This window comes from Crotalus tigris, unplaced genomic scaffold (assembly GCF_016545835.1).
Source record: "Crotalus tigris isolate CLP2741 ecotype Arizona unplaced genomic scaffold, ASM1654583v1 scf7180000019068.10715455, whole genome shotgun sequence".
NCBI classification, from domain to species: domain Eukaryota; kingdom Metazoa; phylum Chordata; class Lepidosauria; order Squamata; family Viperidae; genus Crotalus; species Crotalus tigris.
The window spans coordinates 8530857-8553350 of NW_024097358.1; the positions used below are offsets into that span (position 1 = coordinate 8530857).

The 22494-nt window shown below is 38.1% G+C and overlaps 1 protein-coding gene across 3 annotated transcripts in view; it reads left to right on the forward strand.

Annotated features, from left to right (window-relative positions):
• MED1 (mediator complex subunit 1) overlaps positions 1 to 16220 on the forward strand; it is a 31925-nt gene extending 15705 nt beyond the window's left edge. For 2 of the 3 annotated variants that reach the window (XM_039358974.1, XM_039358975.1), the window contains 7 exons: positions 273 to 384; positions 608 to 732; positions 1678 to 1802; positions 5325 to 5526; positions 7806 to 7901; positions 8239 to 8344; positions 10395 to 16220. In XM_039358974.1, the coding sequence (XP_039214908.1) occupies positions 273 to 384; positions 608 to 732; positions 1678 to 1802; positions 5325 to 5526; positions 7806 to 7901; positions 8239 to 8344; positions 10395 to 13659 (4031 nt within the window). In that variant the 3' untranslated portion in view covers positions 13660 to 16220. The remainder of the gene's footprint in view (positions 1 to 272; positions 385 to 607; positions 733 to 1677; positions 1803 to 5324; positions 5527 to 7805; positions 7902 to 8238; positions 8345 to 10394) is intronic. The other variant, XM_039358976.1, reaches the window with a different exon arrangement.
• The last annotated feature ends 6274 nt before the right edge of the window (positions 16221 to 22494 follow it).

Consider the following 22494-nt stretch of genomic DNA (forward strand, 5'->3'; position numbering starts at 1 on the left):
AAAATCTGAGATAAAATGAAATTGTACTTCCAGTTCATGGGGGAACATGGGATTTAAGTTTGCCTGCAGTATTAAATGGGCAAATTTTAACTGGTATATAGCAGTTTTTGGGAAGTTAAAAGTCATTGTTTACCCAAGAATACCATCCTTTATCAAAAGACGTCCTTTACAAATCTCTTTTCTGTATAACAGTAAATGATGTTAATGAGAAGTTACGCATTATCTAGCATTAACTGTTTGAGAAATTGTACCTTTTTCTCCTTTCCTTTCAGTTCCTCGTTATCTAGGCATGAATGTGTGTGTTACAATTGAGGGAACCTTAACTATGAACAAACTTCCAATTGCCCCTCTGATTATGGGGACTCATCCTGTTGATAACAAAGGGTAAGAAAAAAGCAACATTAAATGCTTATTAATGTTCTATAGGACATGGTCATTTTGGTCCCTTTTTTTTGCATGTTTCCCATTATATTCTTTTTAATGAATAAAATAGATAAGTTAAAGCTCTCCTTTCATCCTCCCTACATATGTAATTATCTCTCCTGTAGCCTTCAGCCACTAAAAAAAATCTGATTATTATCAAATATTTTTCTTTCTTTCGTTTCAGGACACCCTCATTCTCCTCAGTTACCAGTGCCAATAGTGTTGATTTGCCAGCTTGCTTCTTTTTGAAGTTTCCAAAACCTATTCCTGTTTCTCATGCTTTCATTCAGAAACTTCAGAACTGCACCGGTGATAACTTTTGATAAATTCTTGCAAGAATTTTGTGGGCATTAATGAATTTTTTTCAGTGGTACCATCTGTCATTAGATGGCAGCAAAGTAGCTTTTTAAAAATGCATTCTTATTCTTTTTCACAGCCAAGACTATGTTTTCCATGAATCTAATTAGAAGCAATCCTAATTTCTGTTGCTGAAATTCTCTTCTTTAAGCCAAGCAAATGTCATATCTTTGTCATTATAAATAATCATGGAAATATATCATGCTTAGCTTCTCAGAGTAAGGTTACACAGAGTTTTGTGGTAATAAATATGCTTCATCATTTTCTCTGTTCTCCCCTCTTATTTTCCCCTGCCTTTACAAGGTATCCATAGCTATTTTCTATATTTTGTCCTTTTTTTTTCTTCCTGTGTGGACAAAACAAAACTTATAAATATTTGAAAATGTTAATTTTATATGCCAAGCATATGCTTTTAAGTATATAATTTGGATTATTCACAATTATTTTAGCTTTCCTGTAGTTCTACAAGTACGCCTTCAGCCTTCTATTCAAGCCCGAGATATTATGCTAGGATACTTAGTTAACATGTTGGGAGATGAACAAAGAAAAAATTGATTGGAAAAAGAAAAGTTTTCTAATATAATAGATCTATTGATGATTATACCTTCTTATCTCCCAAGTGTAGTACTCTCTCTGTGGACCATATTCATTTTTAGGTTGGCTTTATTATGTAATTAATAATATAATCCTTGACTTCCAGTTGTCAAATGGGAATATATTTATGTATTAAACACTTGTGTCTGGGAAGATAATTATGGCAATTCCATAGTGCAGTAAGTTCCCCTCCCTACTTTGGAGAAATTGCAGAATTGCACTAAACAATACAATATTCCCTCAACTGTAATGTAATAACAGCTGTTCTTCAGTTAAACTTAAATATTTTTGTTCTATTTCTAGGTATCCCGTTGTTTGACACTCCTCCATCATATGTCCCATTATATGAGCTCATCACACAGTTTGAGCTATCCAAGGAGGAGGAGGAGGATCTGTGTCCTTTATACCATAATATGCGCTTTTATGCTGTAAGTTATCAAGTGAGAGAGTAACATATGAGCTAGGCAAGTTCTAAGTATGGAGTTTTTGAACACCAGAAAAATGTTAATACATAGTGCTATAAATATAGTTGTGTTTTATTATGTAATACCTTTAACTTTGAATGCAGAATTTCATTACTATTTAACTGAGAAGTCCTATATTGATCTGAGATTCAAGTATAGTCAGTCCCTACCATTTTTCCCCAAAAAGACGCACCCAGAAATAAGTCCTAGTCTGATTTTTTTTAGCATGCTCCTAATACAAGCCTGGGTGGGTGGGCATGGCCAGTACAAGAGGCAGCGAGGGCGGGGGGCTGTCGGTGATTGGCAGCAGCCACAGCCTGTGCAACACAGGTCAGTCTGAGTGCGGAGGTGAGGGGGAGGCAGGCAATCGCTACGCACTGCACGACTGTCTGTCCCAGTTTGGCCACTGGCAAGCCAAGAGACAGTGGGCTGAAGTGGGTGACCAGCCATAGGAGGTTCGTTCTCGCACAGTGGGACCGGCAGAGGCAGAAGCACGGGGAGGAGGCAGGTGATCCAGATGCACTGCACAGCCGCCTGGCTCACAGGAGGCTCGCACAGCGGCAGCAGCAGCAGGTGGAGGCAGAGGCACAGGGAGGAGGCAGACAATCCCAACGCACCGCCCATTTTGTCCCACTGTCTCTTGGCTTGCCACAGCCATGCCAGGGCAGGAGGCTGCATGGTGCGGCGGGATCGCCTACCTCCCCTCATGCCTCCGCCTACTGCCAGTGCCACTGCGCAATCCTGTGAGCCTGGTAGCCACGCGGCACATCCAGATTGCCTGCCTCCCCCCTCCCCCATGCATCTGCCTATACCTGCTGCTTGGACAGATAACTCATCTGTGCTGTGCAAGGTGTGCAGCCCCAGAGTGCGCCAGTCAAGGGGCCAGGAGGCTGCAGCTGCTGCCAGATAACTGTCGCCCCCGCTCACTTGCCGCTTCTTGTGTGCATGTTGGGGAGGTGGGGCACGGAGCCAGGCTGATCACCCTGATACTGTGTTTCCCCGAAAATAAGTCCTAATGCAGGGGTACCCAACCTCTGGTCCATGGACCAGTACTGGGTCGCAGCATGCCAGCAACCGGGCCACACAAATAAGCAAAGCCCCATCCACGGGATACAGGCAGCACACAAAACCAGTCCCTGATGCCCAAAAGATTGAGGATCTCTGCCCTAATGTATCTTTTGGAGCCAAAAATATTATAAGACCAGGTCTTATTTTGGGGGAAACAAAGTAGGTTATAACCCTAATTGGGACCAGAATTTCCATTATTAAGCAAAGCAGTTGTTAAGGAAAACATCACATTACTATGTCACTTAGCAAAGGTAGTTCTGGCAATTCAGCTTGTGATTGTTAGGCTAGGACCATGCAGTTGTTAGCCTAGAACTTTAGGCTGTCTCTGCTCTTTTGGCCACCCTTCACATCATGCATGGGGTGGGGGAGCAGCAGAATATAACAGCCTCTTATCTTGGCCATGCTTGCAGGGAGACCGAAAAGGGAACAGATTGGGGGTAGAGATAAGCTGGTGGGGGGAGTTGAAATGGAGTCAGTTCGCACAGGGCAAGAAAATGTGACCATAGGACACTGCAATATTTGTAAATGCAGATCAGTTACTAAGCACTCAGATTTTGATCACATGACTGTAGGAATGCTGCAGTGGCCATAACTTTGAGGATCTGTTGTAAGTTCATTTTTTCAGTGCCATCATCATCTTGAATGATGTTAAACAAATGATAACCGAAAGACTAAGCTAATTTCTTTTCTTATCTTCTTCTCTCTCTTTTACCTTTTATTTTCAGCATTTTGTGATTAATCTTCTCTTAACTTATCCTAAATATACCTACCTTGGAGTAAGCTCCACAGAATTCAGTAGGATTTCTTCTCATAGATGTATATAGGGCTACAATCCATTTTACATGTAACAGCAATAACACCTCTATATTGGTAAATCTGAAAAATCCTTTTGTAGATAATAGGTTTTAGGGGATTTTTTAATCTATAGAATTATCTATTTCTATGTACCTGAGAAGTATCTAGCGAGCATTATAAACATTACCCTTTTTTAATGCTTGTTTCAATTTCATACTGTTACAAATGTTGCCAATTGGGCTTTCTATCTCAGAACAAAGCTCAGTAGATCTGCATTTTAAAGATCTTCAGTGCTCCAGCAATAGAGAAAAAATAATCTTTATGCTTTCCAAACTGGAATAGTTATAGGAAAATAGAAATGGTTAAGGACATTTTTTCCTCCTTCATCACATTCTTGTTGACCTAACATTCTCTTGTTATAATGTTATGATGTAACATTGACATAATGAGGATAACAAGATTTAGAAAAATCTCCTGCAACATCAATCCTGTATAGGACTTAATTTTTTTTCAAATTCAAGCCATGCATTTTTATGGTGTGTTGCTGAACTTTCCAAGGGGTTCTACAGACCATCTCTTGCTTTCTGTTTTTAGGAGGGGTATTCTAACTTCCTCTCTTTGTAACTTCTTTCAACAGCCATTTTGAAAGCTCACAACTCTAAGGATCTTTTAAGATTTTAAAAAAATGTTTGGCACTTCATTTATAATGTGCCTACTTCTGTTTACAGTACTTGGTTGAACCTTATCTTTAATAAGCTTTTTTCTTGCCAAATAAGTAGTATGCAATCTAAATTAGGATAAAAGGTCTATTTATCATTTTTTGATGTCACATTATTTGCTTGATATGGAAATTAAAGAGTAATTCCTTTCTGACGTGGGCAAACCTAGAAAAAAGCTTTTCCTTGACTCTTTTGGATTTAAAGCATTATGTATCAATTTATTCCCAGAAGAGTCAGTTAAAATTTGACATGTTAAGTCTTAATTTTATTTTAAAATGTCTATAAAAAGTAATAAATCAGAATGTTATCCCTGTATAAGAATGTAAACTATAAGTAAACTTTGTAATGGAATGTAAACAAAGTGGGCAAATGTAGATCAAAGCAGTCTTTTGCAGTCTGTGTGTAGGTAATTGTAAATTAGAATTTTTGTAATGATCCCCAATATTTGGTGCTGATTGCTGAGCTTGATAAGAGTTGTAGTCTGGGAATATTTGCTGATTGAGAAAGAATGCTTTTAGCATTATTATTTTGTCCCATGTTATTAAATGGACAAAACATTTGTTACTATATACATTCCAGGATTAAGTAGTTCACCATTGGAATATATCCCCTTTACTCCAGCCAATATGTACACTTCCTAGAGATGTATGCTAAATATCTGAATGGTTCTAACATGATTAGTTTGGTACATTTTCTTTGTAAGATACTTTGAGTTTTGGGGAATGGTGTAATTTAAATATTTTTAAAAGTGTAACTTTCCCCTGGAGAAAATTAACTTTGAAACAACTTTTGCCTTGAAAGGTGATTCAGTTCACCTTTGTAAGGTTATTCCTTACAAAGGCATTTGTTTTGTAATATTCCCCCATGTTTTATGTAATATATGTTCATGAATTTCCAATTCCAGGCCTTGCCAGGACAACAGCATTGTTACTTCCTCAACAAAGATGCCCCATTGCCAGATGGACGAAGCCTTCAAGGAACACTGCTTAATAAAATTGCTTTCCACCATCCTAGTCGAGTGCCTCTCATTCTCAGTATGATCAGGCATCAGGTGGCCTACAATACACTAATAGGCAGCTGTGTCAAGCGAACCGTTTTAAAAGAAGGTGAGTCCCACACATTTAAAAAGGAAGCACCAAAGAGCTTTTGAAAGACACTTTAGTTACTGGCATTGTCAAGTTGAAAAGAGAAGGTGAACATGTGCGCACGCATACACTGATTTAAACTAAATATTATTTTTGTTTTATAAGCCACTTTAAAAAAATCAGGCACGCTTATTTTACAGATATCTTGTTCTAGAAAAACAGAAGATGCAAGTATGTCATTTGTCATTCTGCTAGTCAATATATATTTCTAATAAACATTTTGTGATGCTGTTATCCTGTACAAGTAGTCCTCAACTTACTACAGTTCATTTAATGACCATTCAAAGTTATAACAGCACTAAAAAAAGTGATTTATAACCATTTTTCACACTTAAAACTGTTCCAGCATCCCCGTAGTCACGTGATCAAAATTCAAACACAGACAACTGATTCATAATTATGACAGTTGCAGTGTCCCAGGGTCCTGTGATCACCTTTTGCAGCCTTCTGACAACCAAAGTCAGATTCATTTAATCGTGTTACTAACAAATGCAGTGATTCACTTAAAACATCTGTGTCAAGAAAGGTCATAAAATGGGGCAAAATTCACTTAACAATTGTTTTGCTTAACAACAGAAATTTTAGGCTAAATTGTGGTCATAGGTCAAGAACTACCTATAATGTATTTACCTGTATTTACATGCTCAAGAATTATAGTAGGTTGTAGGTCTATCTGAAATCCAATACTGGATTTATAGACCTTATTTAATTGTTTGATTTGGTTTGGTACCAACCAACTCAAAAGACCTGAAAATTTTAAATTACAGGATTAGTACAAGCAGGCATAAACTGGATTTTTATATAGTATTGTCTTTTTCCAGAGGAAACTGAAAATATCTTTTGTAGTATAAGAGAATATTGGATAAAATTAGAACAGTATTGACATGTCTGTAGACAGTAATTACAAAGATTTTCAACCATGATTTCAGCATGTTGAGTTTAAAACTAATTTTGTATGAAATTAATATTCTCCCTAGTATGTTTACGTCTTTGCTAGAGGCATGAAGTGAGTACAGAATATGTTAGATACTTTGAGGAAATATTAAAAGTAAGATAAATAAAATCAAATTACAATTAGGAGGATTTGTTGTGTCTCCTCCAAGGAATCCAGATCAACGAGTTTAGGATTTTTTCACTATAGCCTTGCAGCCAATTTGTGAGATAGGTTAAGTTACAAATGGTAGCATGTGGCCGTTAAAATATTTTTAGACTGCAACTCTTGTCAGTCTCACCATTGACCTTCGTGATCTTGGCTAATATATAAATGAGAGTCATGGGTAAGAGCAAACAGCAGGGGGAAAAAACAGTTGCAGTAGTCCCACAGATATCCTGTTCATTCTCAAAAAGATTTCATTTCAGAATTTTTTAAAAAAATATTAGCTGTCTTTTTATCATCAGGAATGGTTCTACCAAGATTAAACAAATCTTTCACTTTCATTTGCATATTTTTCCTTTAAATTGTTTCCAAGAGCAACTGAATTTAATAGAAATAGGCAAATAGAGTAAAAACTAATAAAAGCCTAAAATGGCAACAAATATATATGTAATATTCTATAGACATATACATATATGATTTAGGCAGCTACGATGAATAGAACAGTTTTGTTCTGTGCAGGGGACAAGGCAATCTATCATAAAGGGAGTTGGTCGATTCCGGTATCCCCACAAAAATGTGCAAACCTCTAAAGAAAAGAGCATTTGAAAAAAAATAGCATTTAATTCTAAAAGTGCACGCTCAGAAATAAGTTCTATTGGAATAAGTGAGACTGACTAAATCACTAAATTTTAGCTATGATCTGTCTATGAGAAAAAAAATCATAGTGTCAACTAAAATAATAAACAATGCAAAGTTTTCCAGTTTTTCAGAACACAACAAGCAAACAACAGTTAATAACCAGTTAAAGAACTGCAGTATTACTGATGGTTCTGTTGTTCCCTAACACCAATTCTATTTGGGAAAATCTTCCGTTAAATCAAATTTAAAAGCCCCCAATTTAGCTCTAAGTTTAGGGTTGTTGTTTTTTTATGAAGACAACAGATTATCTGACCTTGCCTTCAAATCTATTTTTTCCATGTCATAACTGAGTTGCAAATAAAAACATGAATGTCTCTTATTTCCTTGATCTTCATTGTACAGAGAATAGAGTTCTCTATAACTTCAAAGGCTTATTTGATATCCATCCATACTTTAACAAGTATTTTTCTTTTGGCTATGTTACCAAGTTGTGTTCTTTTCCCAGATTCCCCTGGTATCCTGCAGTTTGAAGTCTGCCCTCTTTCTGACTCCTGCTTCAGTGTATCTTTTCAGCACCCTGTTAATGACTCCTTAGTTTGTGGTGAGTTACAGGAGAGAGGAGGATTGGGGCAAGATATATGTATATAAACAGAGAGCCAGTTTGGTCTAGCAGCTAAGGTTCTAGGCTAGAAAACAGCGACCATGAATTCTAATTCCACCTTAGCTATCAAAACCAGCTGGGTAACCTTGGGCCAGTCATATTCTCAGCCCAATTCACCTCACAGGGTTGTTGTGGTGGGAGAAATTAGAGGAGGAAGGTATGTTGGATATGTTTGCTGCCTTGAGTTATTTACAAAAAATAATAAAGGCAGGATACAAATAAATAAACTGACATTGGCTGAAAATTGACTTATTTTCAGTAACATTCTGTCTTTCAGTGGTAATGGATGTACAAGATTCTACCCATGTGAACTGCAAATTGTACAAAGGGCTTTCTGATGCACTCATCTGCACAGATGATTTCATTGCAAAGGTTGTTCAAAGGTATGTCTGCTTAAACAAAAAAAGTGGATAACTTGAAACTAGTAAAATATAAAAGTGATTATTCAGAGATATATTCAAATAACTTTCACCATAAATCTTTCTTTATTATTTTCTGTTTTCTGCTATTTTTCAGATGCTACTACAATACCAAAAAAAGCATAACTCAGTACAACATTATTCTGAATTTACTTTGCCTAATTTTTTCAAAGCTACACAAGAAGATTGGCTAGATTCATATACTATATTAAGATATAATGTACTTTGTTTTGTTATGGCTTCCCATAACAATCCAGGCAGTGGTAGGATTCAGCTGGTTTGCACCACTTCAGCAGAACTGGTAACTAATTTTTTGTTGCCCAGGCTCAGAATGGACTTCCGGAAGCGGCATCCACACAGAACCAGTTGTTCACATATTTGAATCCCACCACTGCATCCAGGCAATATAGTTTGCAAGCAGTGGTTTACAGCTTAGAAATGTGTATGAATTGGGCCACTAGCTTGTTCAGTGTATGATAGTGTACAGGTAGTCCTCAACGTACGGACACAATTGAGCCCAAAATTTCTGTTCCTAAGTGAGACCATTGTGTCATTTTATGATCTTTCCTTGCCACAAAAGTGAATCATTGCAGTTTTAAGTTAGAAACACGATTATAAAATGAATCTGTTTTCCCCTTGACTTAGCTGATCACAAGATCACAAAAGGTTATTACATGCCCCTGGACACTGTGACCATCATAAATATGAATCAGTTGCCAAGTATCTGAATTTTGATCACATGATTATGGGGATGCTGCAAAGATCATAAATGTGAAAAATGGTCATAGGTCACTTTTTTAGCGTCGTAACTTCAAGCAGTCACTAAATGAATGGTCATAAGTTGAGGATTACCTATAACATGCCTGTGGAATCTAATCAGATATCAACACTTTCATGTAGAAAAAAATGTGTATAACCCTTGAGATCTGAATATCTCATTTTTATCTTATTCAGGGTTGGCCAACTTATTTTAGCTAGGGACTACACATTAATTGTATTTTTGTCAAATTGCCTCTGAGAACCAAGAATTGTGGCAATGATGCTATAGTGCATCTTCCTTTGAAACAAAAATAATATGGAGAGTTAAAGTACATATAGTTCACAGGTTACAACCATTCATTTAGTGACAATTCTATATTCCAACAGCACTGGTAAGTGACTTATAACTGATTATAAGTCACTTATGACCGTAGCAACCCCATAATCATGTGATCAGAATTTGGGCATTTGGCAACTATCCTGTATTTATAACCGTTGCAATGTCATAGGGTCATATGATTGCCATTTGAGACCTCAATAGGTTTCCAACAAGCAAAGTCAATGGAGGAAGCTGGATTTATGATTCACTTAACAACTGCAGTAATTCTCTTAACAACAAAAAGTCAAAATCTGGTGTAGCTCACTTAATAAATCTAGCTTAGCATCAAAAATTGTGGTCTCAATTGTCGCTGTAAGTCAAGGACTATTTTCAGGTGCTTATTTTTGTTAAACATAAATTGCAATAGAGCACAGTATAATGTTCTGAATTGTATTCAGTCTCTCAGTTTAACATAATCTAAAATAATGTGGCACATTGTGGGCCATACTTAACTTCATTTTTGTTACAGTAATAATTTATTGTTATTTAAACAAATCAGTATATCTTGTTTTGTTTGCTTGTTAATTTAGAGAAGGGGAATTTAAAAAAAATAGTTGGAAGGAGTGGGAAAAATTATTAGAGAAAAGCCTCCATCTGTGCTTCAAAGGATGCTACTGCCAATGAATTGAAAATAATGCTTAGTTGGTCTTCATTTATCATTCAGTTATGTTTTGTCTTTTATAGTTCTAAAGAAGAAAAATTTAAGTGTATATACTTATATACTGTTCATAAAGCATCTGAATTATATTCAGTTAAAAAATGCAAAGATAGACCCACCATTGTTCACATCTTTTGTGATAGAAGTAATTGTGCTTTTCCAAGAAAATTATTAAATAATAGTACTAAATCATCTTTTTACAACATTGTATCTTGTAGGTGCATGTCAATTCCTGTGACTATGAGAGCCATAAGGAGGAAGGCAGAGACAATCCAAGCAGACACACCAGCTTTGTCCCTCATTGCTGAGACAGTTGAAGACATGGTGAAGAAGAATCTGCCACCTGCAAGCAGCCCAGGATATGGCATGACTACTGGCAACAACCCAATGAGTGGCACCACCACCCCAACCAGTACTTTCCCTGGAGGCCCCATCTCCACTTTATTCAGTATAAGCATGGGCATCAAAGAACGGCATGATTCAGTGGGACATGGGGAGGACTTCAGCAAAGTGTCTCAGAACCCCATTCTTACAAGTTTGCTACAAATCACAGGCAATGTAGGCTCTACCATTGGCTCTAGTCCCACTCCTCCACACCACACACCTCCCCCTGTGTCATCTCCTGCAAGCAACACCAAAAACCATCCAATGCTTATGAATCTTTTGAAGGACAATGCTGCTCAAGATTTCTCAACTCTTTATGGAAGCAGTCCACTTGAGAGACAGAACTCTTCCTCTGGCTCTCCAAGGATGGAAATGGGACCAGGGGGCAATAAGCAAAAAAAGAAAAAATCACGTGTGTTGGTGGATAAACCAAAGCATCAGACTGAAGATGACTTTCAGAGAGAGCTGTTTTCTATGGATGTTGATTCCCAGAACCCCATATTTGATGTCAACATGACCACTGACACCTTAGATACTCCTCATATTACTCCAGCACCCAGTCAGTGCAGCACCCCTCCAACAACCTATCCACAGTCTATACCTCATGCCCAATCCAGTATTCAGAGAATGGTCCGGCTCTCCAGTTCAGACAGCATTGGTGCCGATGTTACAGATATTCTTTCTGATATAGCAGAAGAAGCATCCAAACTGCCGAATACCAATGAAGATTGTCCTCCTATTGGGACACCAATAAGGGACTCATCCAGTTCAGGGCATTCCCAAAGTGCCCTTTTTGATCCAGATGTTTTTCAGTCAAACAACAGTGAAAATCCATATACTGATCCAGCTGATTTGATTGCTGATGCTACTGTAAGCCCAAACAGTGACTCTTCAAATCAGTTCTTCCCAGATGGAGTTGACTTCAACCCTGATCTCCTGAACAGCCAGAGCCAAAGCGGTTTTGGAGAAGACTATTTTGATGATAGCAGCCAGAGCGGAGACGCTGATGACTTCAAGGGCTTTGCACCACAAACGATAAGTACTCTGGGTGTGCAAGTAATGGGGGGAGATGGAGGGGAGAGTAAGTTCAAGGCAATCAGCCAAGCGGACACAGTCGACTTTAGTATTATCACAGCTACCAGCAAGGCTCTGGGAGCCTCTGATGTATTGGAGCATCATAGTGGAAGCCAGAGCCCCTTACTGAGTATGGGAGAATTGGGGAAAGAGAAATCACAGAAGCGGGTCAAAGAGGGTAATGGATCTGGGAGTTCTTTAACGGGCCCTGGGCTGGATGGCAAGGGTGGAAAACGCAATCGCACCCCATCCAGTGATGGAAAGAGTAAAGAAAAGGTTCAGAAGCGGAGGAAGGTGGAGCCAGAAGGCAAATCTCCTTCTCATAGTACATCCACCAGACCTTTCACCCCACCAGCAAGCACAGGTGGCTCAAAATCTCCTGGAAGTTCAGGCAGGTCTCAAACACCCCCTGGGGTAGCTACTCCTCCCATCCCTAAAATCACCATCCAGATTCCCAAGGGAACAGTGACTGTTGGCAAACCTTCCCATGGGCAATACACAAGCAGTGGCTCAGTCTCTTCTTTGAGCAGCAAAAGTCATCACAGTCATTCCTCCTCCTCTTCTTCGTCCTCTTCGTCATCGTCATCCTCTTCGTCTTCCTCCTCGACATCAGGCAAAATAAAGAGCAGCAAGTCGGATGGGTCTTCGGGGTCCAAGATGAGCGGCAGCCTCTACTCAGGCCAAGGCAGCTCTGGTTCAGGTCAGTCCAAAAGCTCCACCCAATCAGTGGGCAAGCCTGGGTCCTCCCCCATCACAAAACACGGCCTCAGCAGCGGCTCTGGAGGTACCAAGATCAAACCTCAAGGGAAGCCTTCATCGCTTATGAACCCTTCCATGAGTAAACCAAACATTTCTCCTTCTCATTCTAGACCCTCGGGCGGTTCTGACAAGCTGGCCTCTCCGATGAAACCTGTTCCAGGTACTCCCCCGTCATCTAAAGCAAAGTCCCCTATTAGTTCCGGCTCTGGAGGTTCACACATTCCTGGGACAGGATCAAGTTCAAGCATGAAGTCATCTTCAGGGATGGGATCTTCCAGTTCCATGTCCCAGAAGCCGCCTCCTTCTTCAAATTCTTCAATGGGATCTTCATCTTCCTTTTCATCCGGCAGCTCTTCCATGTCTTCATCTCAGAATCAGCATGGGAGTTCCAAAGGCAAGTCTCCAAGCCGAAACAAAAAGCCATCTCTGACTGCTGTCATTGACAAACTCAAACATGGGGTGGTCACCAGTGGCCCCACAGGGGAAGATTCAGTGGATGGACAGATGATCCAGAATTCCAGCTCATCAGGCCACTCCATGTCCTCCAAGCACAATCTGTCAGGAAATGAATTGCAGGGGAAACGAGAAAGAAGTGACAAGGAGAAATCCAAAATCCCTGCTTCAGGAGGTTCCACTGAATCTTCCAAGAAAGCATCTGATTCAAAGAGCGTTGGAAGCACTGGAGTGGCCAAAATCATAATTAGTAAACATGATGGCGGTTCTCCTAGTATTAAAGCCAAAGTTACCTTGCAAAAACCTGGGGAAGGAAGTGGGGATGGCTTAAGGCCTCAGATGTCATCTTCCAAAAATTATGGATCACCCCTGATAAGTGGATCAACTCCAAAGCATGAGCGTTGTTCTCCTAGCCATAGTAAGTCACCTGCATATACACCCCAAAATATTGACAGTGAGAGTGAATCTGGATCATCTATAGCAGAAAAATCCTATCAGAATAGCCCCAGCTCTGATGATGGAGTTAGGCCTCTTCCAGAATATAGCTCAGAAAAGCATAAGAAACACAAAAAGGAAAAGAAGAAAGTGAAAGATAAAGACCGTGACAGGGACCGTGACAAAGAGAGAGACAAAAAGAAATCTCACAGCATAAAGCCAGAAAACTGGTCTAAATCTCCCATCTGTTCAGAACAGTCCCTGTCTATGACAAGCAGTGCCATCCTTACATCAGATAGACCATCTAGGCCCAGCCCTGATTTCTTAATTGGGGAGGAAGATGATGATCTCATGGATGTTGCCCTGATAAGGAATTGAGAATATTTGTAAGTTGTACATGTGTGGAATGTTTAATTTATGGTTTTTTTAAAAAAAAAATAACATTAAAATTGTGAGCATGGGTACAAGTAAATCATACCTGATTTGGACAGCTAATGAACTCTGTGTCTGTGTATGACAGAGATACACACAGAGACACACATTTATATTGGAAGCCTGTCTACCAAGAGCCTCTGCCACAAAAAAAAAAAACCTGTTTGATTATAAGTCGTCACTTGTTCACAGGATTGCATTCCTTTAGGCAGAGGATGAACATTATTATTTTAGTAGAACTAGGTCTTCATTGCACCACTTTTATATTTCTATTTGGTGCTTAATTTTAATCTTTTTTTAGCATTTATAGCTTGGTTTTTATAATTCATATTAAGTAGAGCTTTTCATTCACAGATGATTGGAAGCAATTTAGTGCCTGATATTTCTCTAGATCTTTTAGGTGCTGACACATTTACTTTTAAGAAAAAAAACCCCAATCTGATACAAATTTGCAGAGAGCACCAATTTTGGCACTCATCCAAAAGGGTGAACTATTTTGATATAGATGTGTTATACCTGTAAGGTAATTTGACTTACTCTTCGTATTATAATTTTTTTTAAAGTACCTGTGTTGAATTTCATGCCTGTTTTCTGTGTAACAATTACATAGTAAAGGGCATTATTTGATGAGAAGCAGAAAAGGATGGTTTTAGAAACTCTTGAACCAGATTTTAAATACTTCTGGTCTTTTTTAAATGTTGTATGTATATACAAACCACAAAGAAAAGAATTCTAATAGTAATCATCATGTCCTTTTGCTTCAGTGGGTATATAACATTATGGACTGAGATAGTATGAGTCCTGTTTGATGTATAAGCCACTCTAGAAATGTAACATTCTTGATCATATAATAGGAATCAGTAGTACAGTATTTTAAAGAGTTGCTTTAGTTCCCAAGAGTTTGGCCAACTCATTACCTCTTTTCATGTTAGTGGAATAACACTGAAAGCAGCTAGGAGAAGCACCCTTGTTTGCACTGTTATATTCTGTCATAGGAAATGAAATGAGACTCCATAGACTTCCAACATACATATGCATCTGTTTACCAACCAATACTTCCTGTCTTCTATATTTTAACACTGACATTTGACCAGTATTTTGAAAAATTGCACAGTTCAGCACTCTATATGCATCTGAATCAGGCATTGGCAGTATATGCTGATAGATTAAACTGTGGCCTTAGGACTATGCATTCTAAATAAATTGATTTTTCCAAGGTATTATCTGGTTAGTAGTCTACCTATTCTTAGATTCTGTGCATTAATGAAATATGAGGCAGCTTTCACTTAACCTAGTACCCTGCAAAATAAAAATCCTTACATTTCCACCAGCTAATTAAGAAATCTGATTGTTTTAGCCTACAGTTCTGGTAGCCAGCTTGGATAATGCCACCCTAAGATACAATGGAGATAACACTAACTGTATTTTCTTTGTATTGCATTCTTGTTTTCTTGTTTTTCAAATTTAGAGCAAGTTACATTATTGTAACTTGCAGATGGCTGATTGAGAATTGCACACAAGATTCATGAAATAATAAGAAATATTTAACTGATATTCCTTATAAAGCATCATATTACAGACATGCAATTCTTTATTGGTCAGTTTGTCATGTGTTCAATTTCTATAGTATTCTTTTTAATTGAAAAAGCAAAGTTCTAACAGCACATAGGATTTTCAAAAGTGAAGCTTCATGAAAAGCTTGCTATAATTCCAGATACAGTGTCATATGTAGAGAATAGAGATTCTCTTTCATTTGCAAGAATTTTTGAAAATGTATGCAGGATGGTGATAAGCAAACATAATACAACTGGTCCTTTAAATCAGGGGTCTCCAACCCCCGAGCCACAGCCTGTTCGGAACTGGGCTGCACAAGCAGTGTGCAAGCATGCGCATCTCCACATGCACAAGTGGCCATGCACGCAAGTGCACTCGTCCCACTGCTTCCATTTCCACAAAGCCAGAAAGGTTGGGAACCGCTGCTTTAAATATTGTGTCTGCATTTGAGTAAAAAGATACAGTATTGGCTCTAGGTCCATTTTATCAGTTGGCATTAAAACCAGTATGCTGTCAGTCATAAATTCCCCATATATATTGAATTGCCCAAACATGTGGCACAGTATAGGATACATTGTCTTTTTTGATTTTGTATATGTTATATTGAAGAAATGTGCTAATTCTAAAGTTTGCTATCACATGACTAAAAAGAATAATTTTCAAAAGAATGTTTACTTATTCACAATAACTCAAATCCCTCAGTATTGTCAAACCAAGCATTAAGAAATTAAGATAGGAAAGCTACATGTTTAAATCTTAATTGCAGCAGCTTAGATTGTTTTTTTTAATGTAAACATATGACCTTTACTTTCACTCTATGAACAATTTGTGTAAAGATTGCTTCCTATGACAGGTGGGTAAGAAGTATACTGTACAGTAATGTTTTAGCTTCTTGAAAAGTATTTTAAACTATATGTTGGTTTTTACATATAAATAAATTTGTTTGGTATAAATATTTGCCTCATTTTGATTATTTTTTAATGTCATTTTCTATGCGGAGGAAATTCTGATTATTAAATGCTATTTTGGAAAGTCTGTTGAAATCTTGACTTAACTATAATATTTAAAATTAACTGGAAGGTGTAAATAATTATAGATTTGTCATAGTCTCCATCAATATTCATATATGATAAAATTGCAAATGCTACTTCCTTTGATTATTTGGGGCTCATGGCAATAACATAGGATTTAATGCACTGAGAACCATTTGTCTATGGTTTTTGTTCCTTCATTTTCAACCTTTTGCTCCTGAAGGCTTCATTATTAATTGATAGATGGATTACAGACCCTCAATTTACACCCATCAAACAGCAGAAACAAGTGCTCACTATTTTTATGTATGATTTAAAATTATTTAAGAGCCATGAGAATAATATTAATGCCGGACAGATTCCTTGAAAGGTAGCTTGCCAACCACTATCTAACATTCTTGACTCATGGAAGGAGGCTTAACAGCCTTGATAAGTATACAAACTGAACGCATAACCTAGAACTCTCCGCCAAATTCTCTACAATGTTGGAGTTCCTTGAAATATTTGAAGATAGGAACATTTCTGAGAATGAAAAACTTTGCTAAATGTGATTGTCTGCCTCCAACTAAGGTTAAGAAAAATCACATTTTATGATCCTTAAAAAAAACAAGTGAACTTTACAAAGAGTATGTGCTGCTTTGCAATTTGAGTACTGATGCTGTGTATTTGTTTTAAAGAGCATATGTGTGGCATTTATTCTGCTATAAAGCTAAAACAAAATTCAATTAATACAAAACAGGAGGTAACAGCTTCATAATCTCTATCCCAGTTTGTCTTAAAAAAAATGTTTTATTTGGTAAAGGGACTTCACTCTACCAATAATACCACTGAATATGCTCAATGTTATTCAGGAGTTAATATCTCAGATTACATGTGGGGAGAGAACAGCAGGGCAGTAATTTAAAAAGCCAAACTTTTAGTTAATTGTATCTAAGCACTTTGATGTTTTAAGGTGGGGAGAGATCATACTTATATAAGCCTACCTGAACCAGGTTATAATGTAAGAAAGATAATATATCCTTATTGGCAAGTTCATATTTGTGGTGGCCTGGTGGCCCAACATTGAACCTGAGGCACACATCCTTACAATCCAACAGAATTTTTGTACGGGTCTACATGAAATCATAGAATTGTCTGCATGTAATCATAATTATGTATATAACAATTTTTTGTAACACTAATTCCAGAATTTGGATCAGATACAATTTAATAAGATTAGTAAGATCAAAAGCAAAATAGGCAGAAGCCTGTAGCAATAGTAGGGCACATGTGGCAACAATTTCTCTGATGCCAGCATAGAAAGCCTTGACCCCCATTATATGGTGTGGGCGGAAGTACCCTTGATTATATATCAAAATTGAATGCTTTTATATATTTACTAAATTTACTGCCCATGTTGCAGTTATGCAGCTGTGGGTGGCATTGAAAATACTTGCACATAAGCCCATTTGCAGATAAACCAACCGAGAAATTTTCATGTTTTACTTTTCATAAATGGTTTATCCATGAGAGATATTTTTCATGATACACCTGATTAAAAATATGAGCATCAGTTTAGCTGTGGATGGGCTTATAAGTGAATATATATGGGATATATGCCAACCTTGTGAAGTAGTACCAAATGAAAAGAATGCCCAGGTGAACTATTTCTACTTTGATGTAATGACACATTAACAGAATTTTGCAAGTCTGAAAATACAGCAAAAAGTAAAGCATGATGTTGCATGACTGCATCACTTAGGATGACAATGCAAGTGATCTCGATTGGTGTAACCACAAGATATGCAGGTCGTTAATTGGCATAGGGAGGGAGGCCAGGGAAAGAAGGCTCTGTGTGTGAACAGCAACAACAGTGTGCAGTACATCTCAGCGAAGAAAAGCCAACTGGGGAGACTTAACTTGCAACGTATGACCTTCCCTGAAAGCTTCCCCATTCACTTTGCTTGTGGGAAGCTAGCAGAAAAGGTTGGTAACAGCAATCCCATGACCATGGGATGCTGCAACTAGTCATAAGTGTGAGCTGGTTGCCAAGCATCTGAATTCTGTTCATTCTGTTGCCCACAACAACAGCCAGAACTTCAAGGATTGGTCATAAGTTCTTTTTGTCCAGTACCATTGTAACTTTGCACAGTCACTGAACAAATGGTCATAACTCAAGGACTATCTGCACAAGCATTTAAAAACATACTTTACTATACATACTTGCAGATAAACTTATCCATGGATAAGCTGAACTCAGTTTTCTGAATGTATTTTGGCACTTTAAATTTTCAGCTCATCTACAAGTATACAGCATATTGGATTTCTGCTTAATTACTGTAATAAATATTTAAGAAGAAAAAAGTTCAAAAAAATTAACCTTTCTTAATTATAGGTAGGCCTTTCATTTTATACTTGGTAATCACTAGAATCCCTTCTTAGCAGCTTTTCCTATGTCCCTGAATCATTATTTACTCAGCTTGAGCCTGTACTTCATACAGCATCAGGGCACAAAATCATGACTACATCACAGATTATGAGGAAACATTACACATGAAGGATGAACACTAGTATATGACAGGTTTGTGAAACAGGCTTACCATTGCTTTTTTTTTTTTTACCTTGTATGAACTAAAATACAATTATGGTTTTATATACAATATGTTAACTCTACTATTTTGCTTTATCTCAAAGGTACTTTTTTCAAAAAGAAATGATTTAGTTTTGCCTTGAAGATGTTTTGCTTCTCATCCAAGAAGCTTCGTCAGTTCTGACTGATGGTTGAAGATGAAAGGATTTATATTCTTGGCAGTCATCTGCTCATTAGCATTCTTTCTGAGAATCACTGAGGCCACCTGGAGGTTTATCCATAGAACCTTCTTGGAACTGCTGAAAGGACTGTTTTATAAACAGGAGATAGGTGCATGGCACAATGTAGGAGAACAAACCCATCAAGACAAGATTCAGCAGTCCATCTGCATTTGAAAGACAAAGTTCACTCTTTTGAAGCAGCAAAGTCCACATTTTGGACAGAGAGTTGCTGGTTTGAAAGGGGTCAAAGAGGCCATCTACCTTAAGACTGAACAACCTTCTCTCAACAGAGGGGGGGAGATGCAACATGACCTATCTACTGTTTACAATATATAAACCATTCCACTCCACCATTCAGTCAGAACTGAACAAGCTTCTTGGATGAGAAGTGAAATGACTTCAAAGAAAAACACAAGTCCAATTGCCTCTTGAAAATAAGCACCTTGAGAAAACCATGATCTGGATGACTGAGAATCTCCATAGACAATTTTGCTTTATCTCGCTTTGAAACAGTTTATACAAACCAAACAGTTCCATTTTATTATCTGCTGATGAAAATTAAATTACCGTAAATGCCAGTGTATAAGGCGACTTCCACGAGCGCTGAAATCGGCGCCAAAGACGGTCGTCTTATACGCCAAGTCGTCTTATACCCAGAAATACTGGTAGTATAAGACGACGTTCTAGGAATGCGGCCCGGCGATAAAGACGGGGTCGTTTTATACGCCGGGTCGCCTTGTCCTTTTATAATAGCTTTCTATGTAGTTGTTTATGCTTCTATAAGACCTCAATTACACTCAAGTTCACAAGTCCAACAGTACACTTAATCAAATAAATAATACAGTCTAATAATAGGTCTTTGTTTAATATTCACTTATGGTGCCCTTCTCACGGATATCTAGTCCCTGAACATATTATGGAATAAGCAGATTTTAACAAGCCTCTAGAAGATTATGAGGAAACAGGACATTCTTGCTTGGGGACGACAAGCTCCTCTCCTGCCTGACATCCCCCAAAGTGGAGACTCTCAGGAACTTATATATACTGAGCAAAAAGACAGACTTCTGACAACTGATTAGATTCTACAGAAACTTTTTCATTCCCTTAATTGAAAGGGAAAAGACAGTGTAATTAGCATAAATTTGGGTGTCACATTCAGGATTTAATTTATGACTTTGCTAAGGCAGAGCTTTTTTTATTTTCCTGGTAAGCACTCTTTGACATACAGGAGATGGAGCTCTTTTCTAGATTAAGGAGGAATCTCCACATGTTCTCAGCCTGTGATGTTTTCAACATCTTCTTTTTCCCCAAGGTCAGTGAAAACAACTATACAGATTCTACTCAGAACAGGAAGTCTCAAAGATATCCAGGTCCCAAACCATTTAGGGCTTCACAGATAATTGGAGAGATTATTATTATCTATGTAATGGATAATAATGTAGGACAGTTACCTGCATAATAGGTAATTATATAGAACCAGGGTCCCCAACCCCCAGTCCGTGGACCAGTACTAGACGACAGCATGCCAGAAACCGGGCCACGCAAACAAGCAAAGCCCCATCCGTGGGATGCAGGCAGCATGCAAAACCACACCCCCTCCAGTCCATGGAAAAACCTTTCTTCACAGAACCTGTGCCTGATGCCCCAAAGATTGGGGTCCACTGATATAGAATATTTACCTGTGTAATGGAGGCTATAAGATTCCTTCAAGGACTTGCTTTGCACTGTAGGAAAGCTAAGGGAGATTCAGCTGAATGCTAAATTCAGAAAATGAAACTCAGTCCAGCTGCTGAGAGAAGTAGAAAAAGGGTTTTCAAAGAGACTCTGCCTTAATTAACTTTCTATAAGTGAGGCTGGTAAATTCATATTATGGTTTGCAAAATTCTGCACTTACCCTAAACTAACATTAAATAATCTTTATTGAAACCCATATTGTTCTTTCTGTTTTGCCAGTTATATGAGGCTTGACCCAGGCAAATTGGTATTGGGTCTGGAGCAACAGATCATTGATTTAACAGTACAGAGGGATTTACAAGTGTAACATGATGTGATCAACAATACAGTAAGCACAATGCAGCAATCACCATTATTATTCATTTCACTTGTATGAGAAGCAGTAACAGAGCCAGTCTGGAAAGTAATTAGGACTTACATCACTTGCAGACCTGGACTTCCTGGAGAAGTGGCTGTATTTAAAATAGGAAGCTCACAGTGACAGATTAAGAAAACAAAACTTCCTAACCTAGAGCATTGTAGGAAGGTGCTGTGAGATGTAAAGGCTTTTTAGGATTTTATAGGGTTGTGTAACAGTAAAAACAATATTGGAGGAGAACTAATGTGAATGGCATTGTCAGACTGCTGTCCTCCACAGATTATCAGTGGAATGAGTGTAATTTGTTAGTCGCTCAGGATCATGGCAACACAGGGGTAGTGGGAAAAGTGGCACATGTGTTTATTATGAAACTCTAAATACCGTAAGGCAGGAGACATCTAGCTTTTTGCTATTTCCTGCAGAGCAATCCCATTCCTCTCCAAGGCCCCAGTGGCTAATGACCTCAGCTTAGAATTGGTGGTGGTATATACAAGGCCAATTCGGAAATAAATCTCCATTTGGTTATCAATGACAGACACTTGCAGATACAGAACTTTTATTATACACATTAGAAAAGTACAACATTGCATTACTTTTTGACATAATCGCCATTCAAATTGAGGCACTTGTCATAACATCTTACAAGGTTTAAAATTCCTTAGTAGTAGTCGTTCGGCACCAAATCTGGGCTATGGGGGGTGATCAAAAACATCCCAGTGGAACTGCTTTAAAAGTTCTTTGGTGTATCTAGCGGTGTTCGGGCGAGCACACCGCTAGACCGCACCCAAGAACTTTTGAAGCAGTTGGGATGTTTTTGATCACACACCCCTATAGCCCAGATTTGGTGCCAAGTGACTACTACTAAGGAATTTCAAACCTTGTAAGATGTTATGACAAGTGCCTCAATTTGAACGGCAATTAGGTCAAAAAGTAATGTAATGTAGTAGTTTTCTAATGTGTATAATCTATAGCAATGATGGCGAACCTTTTAGAGACCGAGTGCTAAAACTGCAACCCAAAACCCACTTATGTATTGTTGTGTGCTGGGTGGGCGTGGCCAATTGGGTGGGCATGGCCAATTGAGTGGGTGTGGCCAATTGAGTGGGTATGGCCACGGTGGTAACCGCAGACTGGGTAGGACTAAAAAGTTCAATCAATCAATTCCAAGTTTGTGAGATCTTTTTTTTCCCTGAGAAGTTGAAATTGATTGATTGATTGAATCTTTTTTTTTTTTTTGCACATGGTGGCGGAGGCCTAAAGTGAAAAGGTTTTATAAAACCCAGCTGAAGACCTAGGACTGGGGCGATGGCGCAA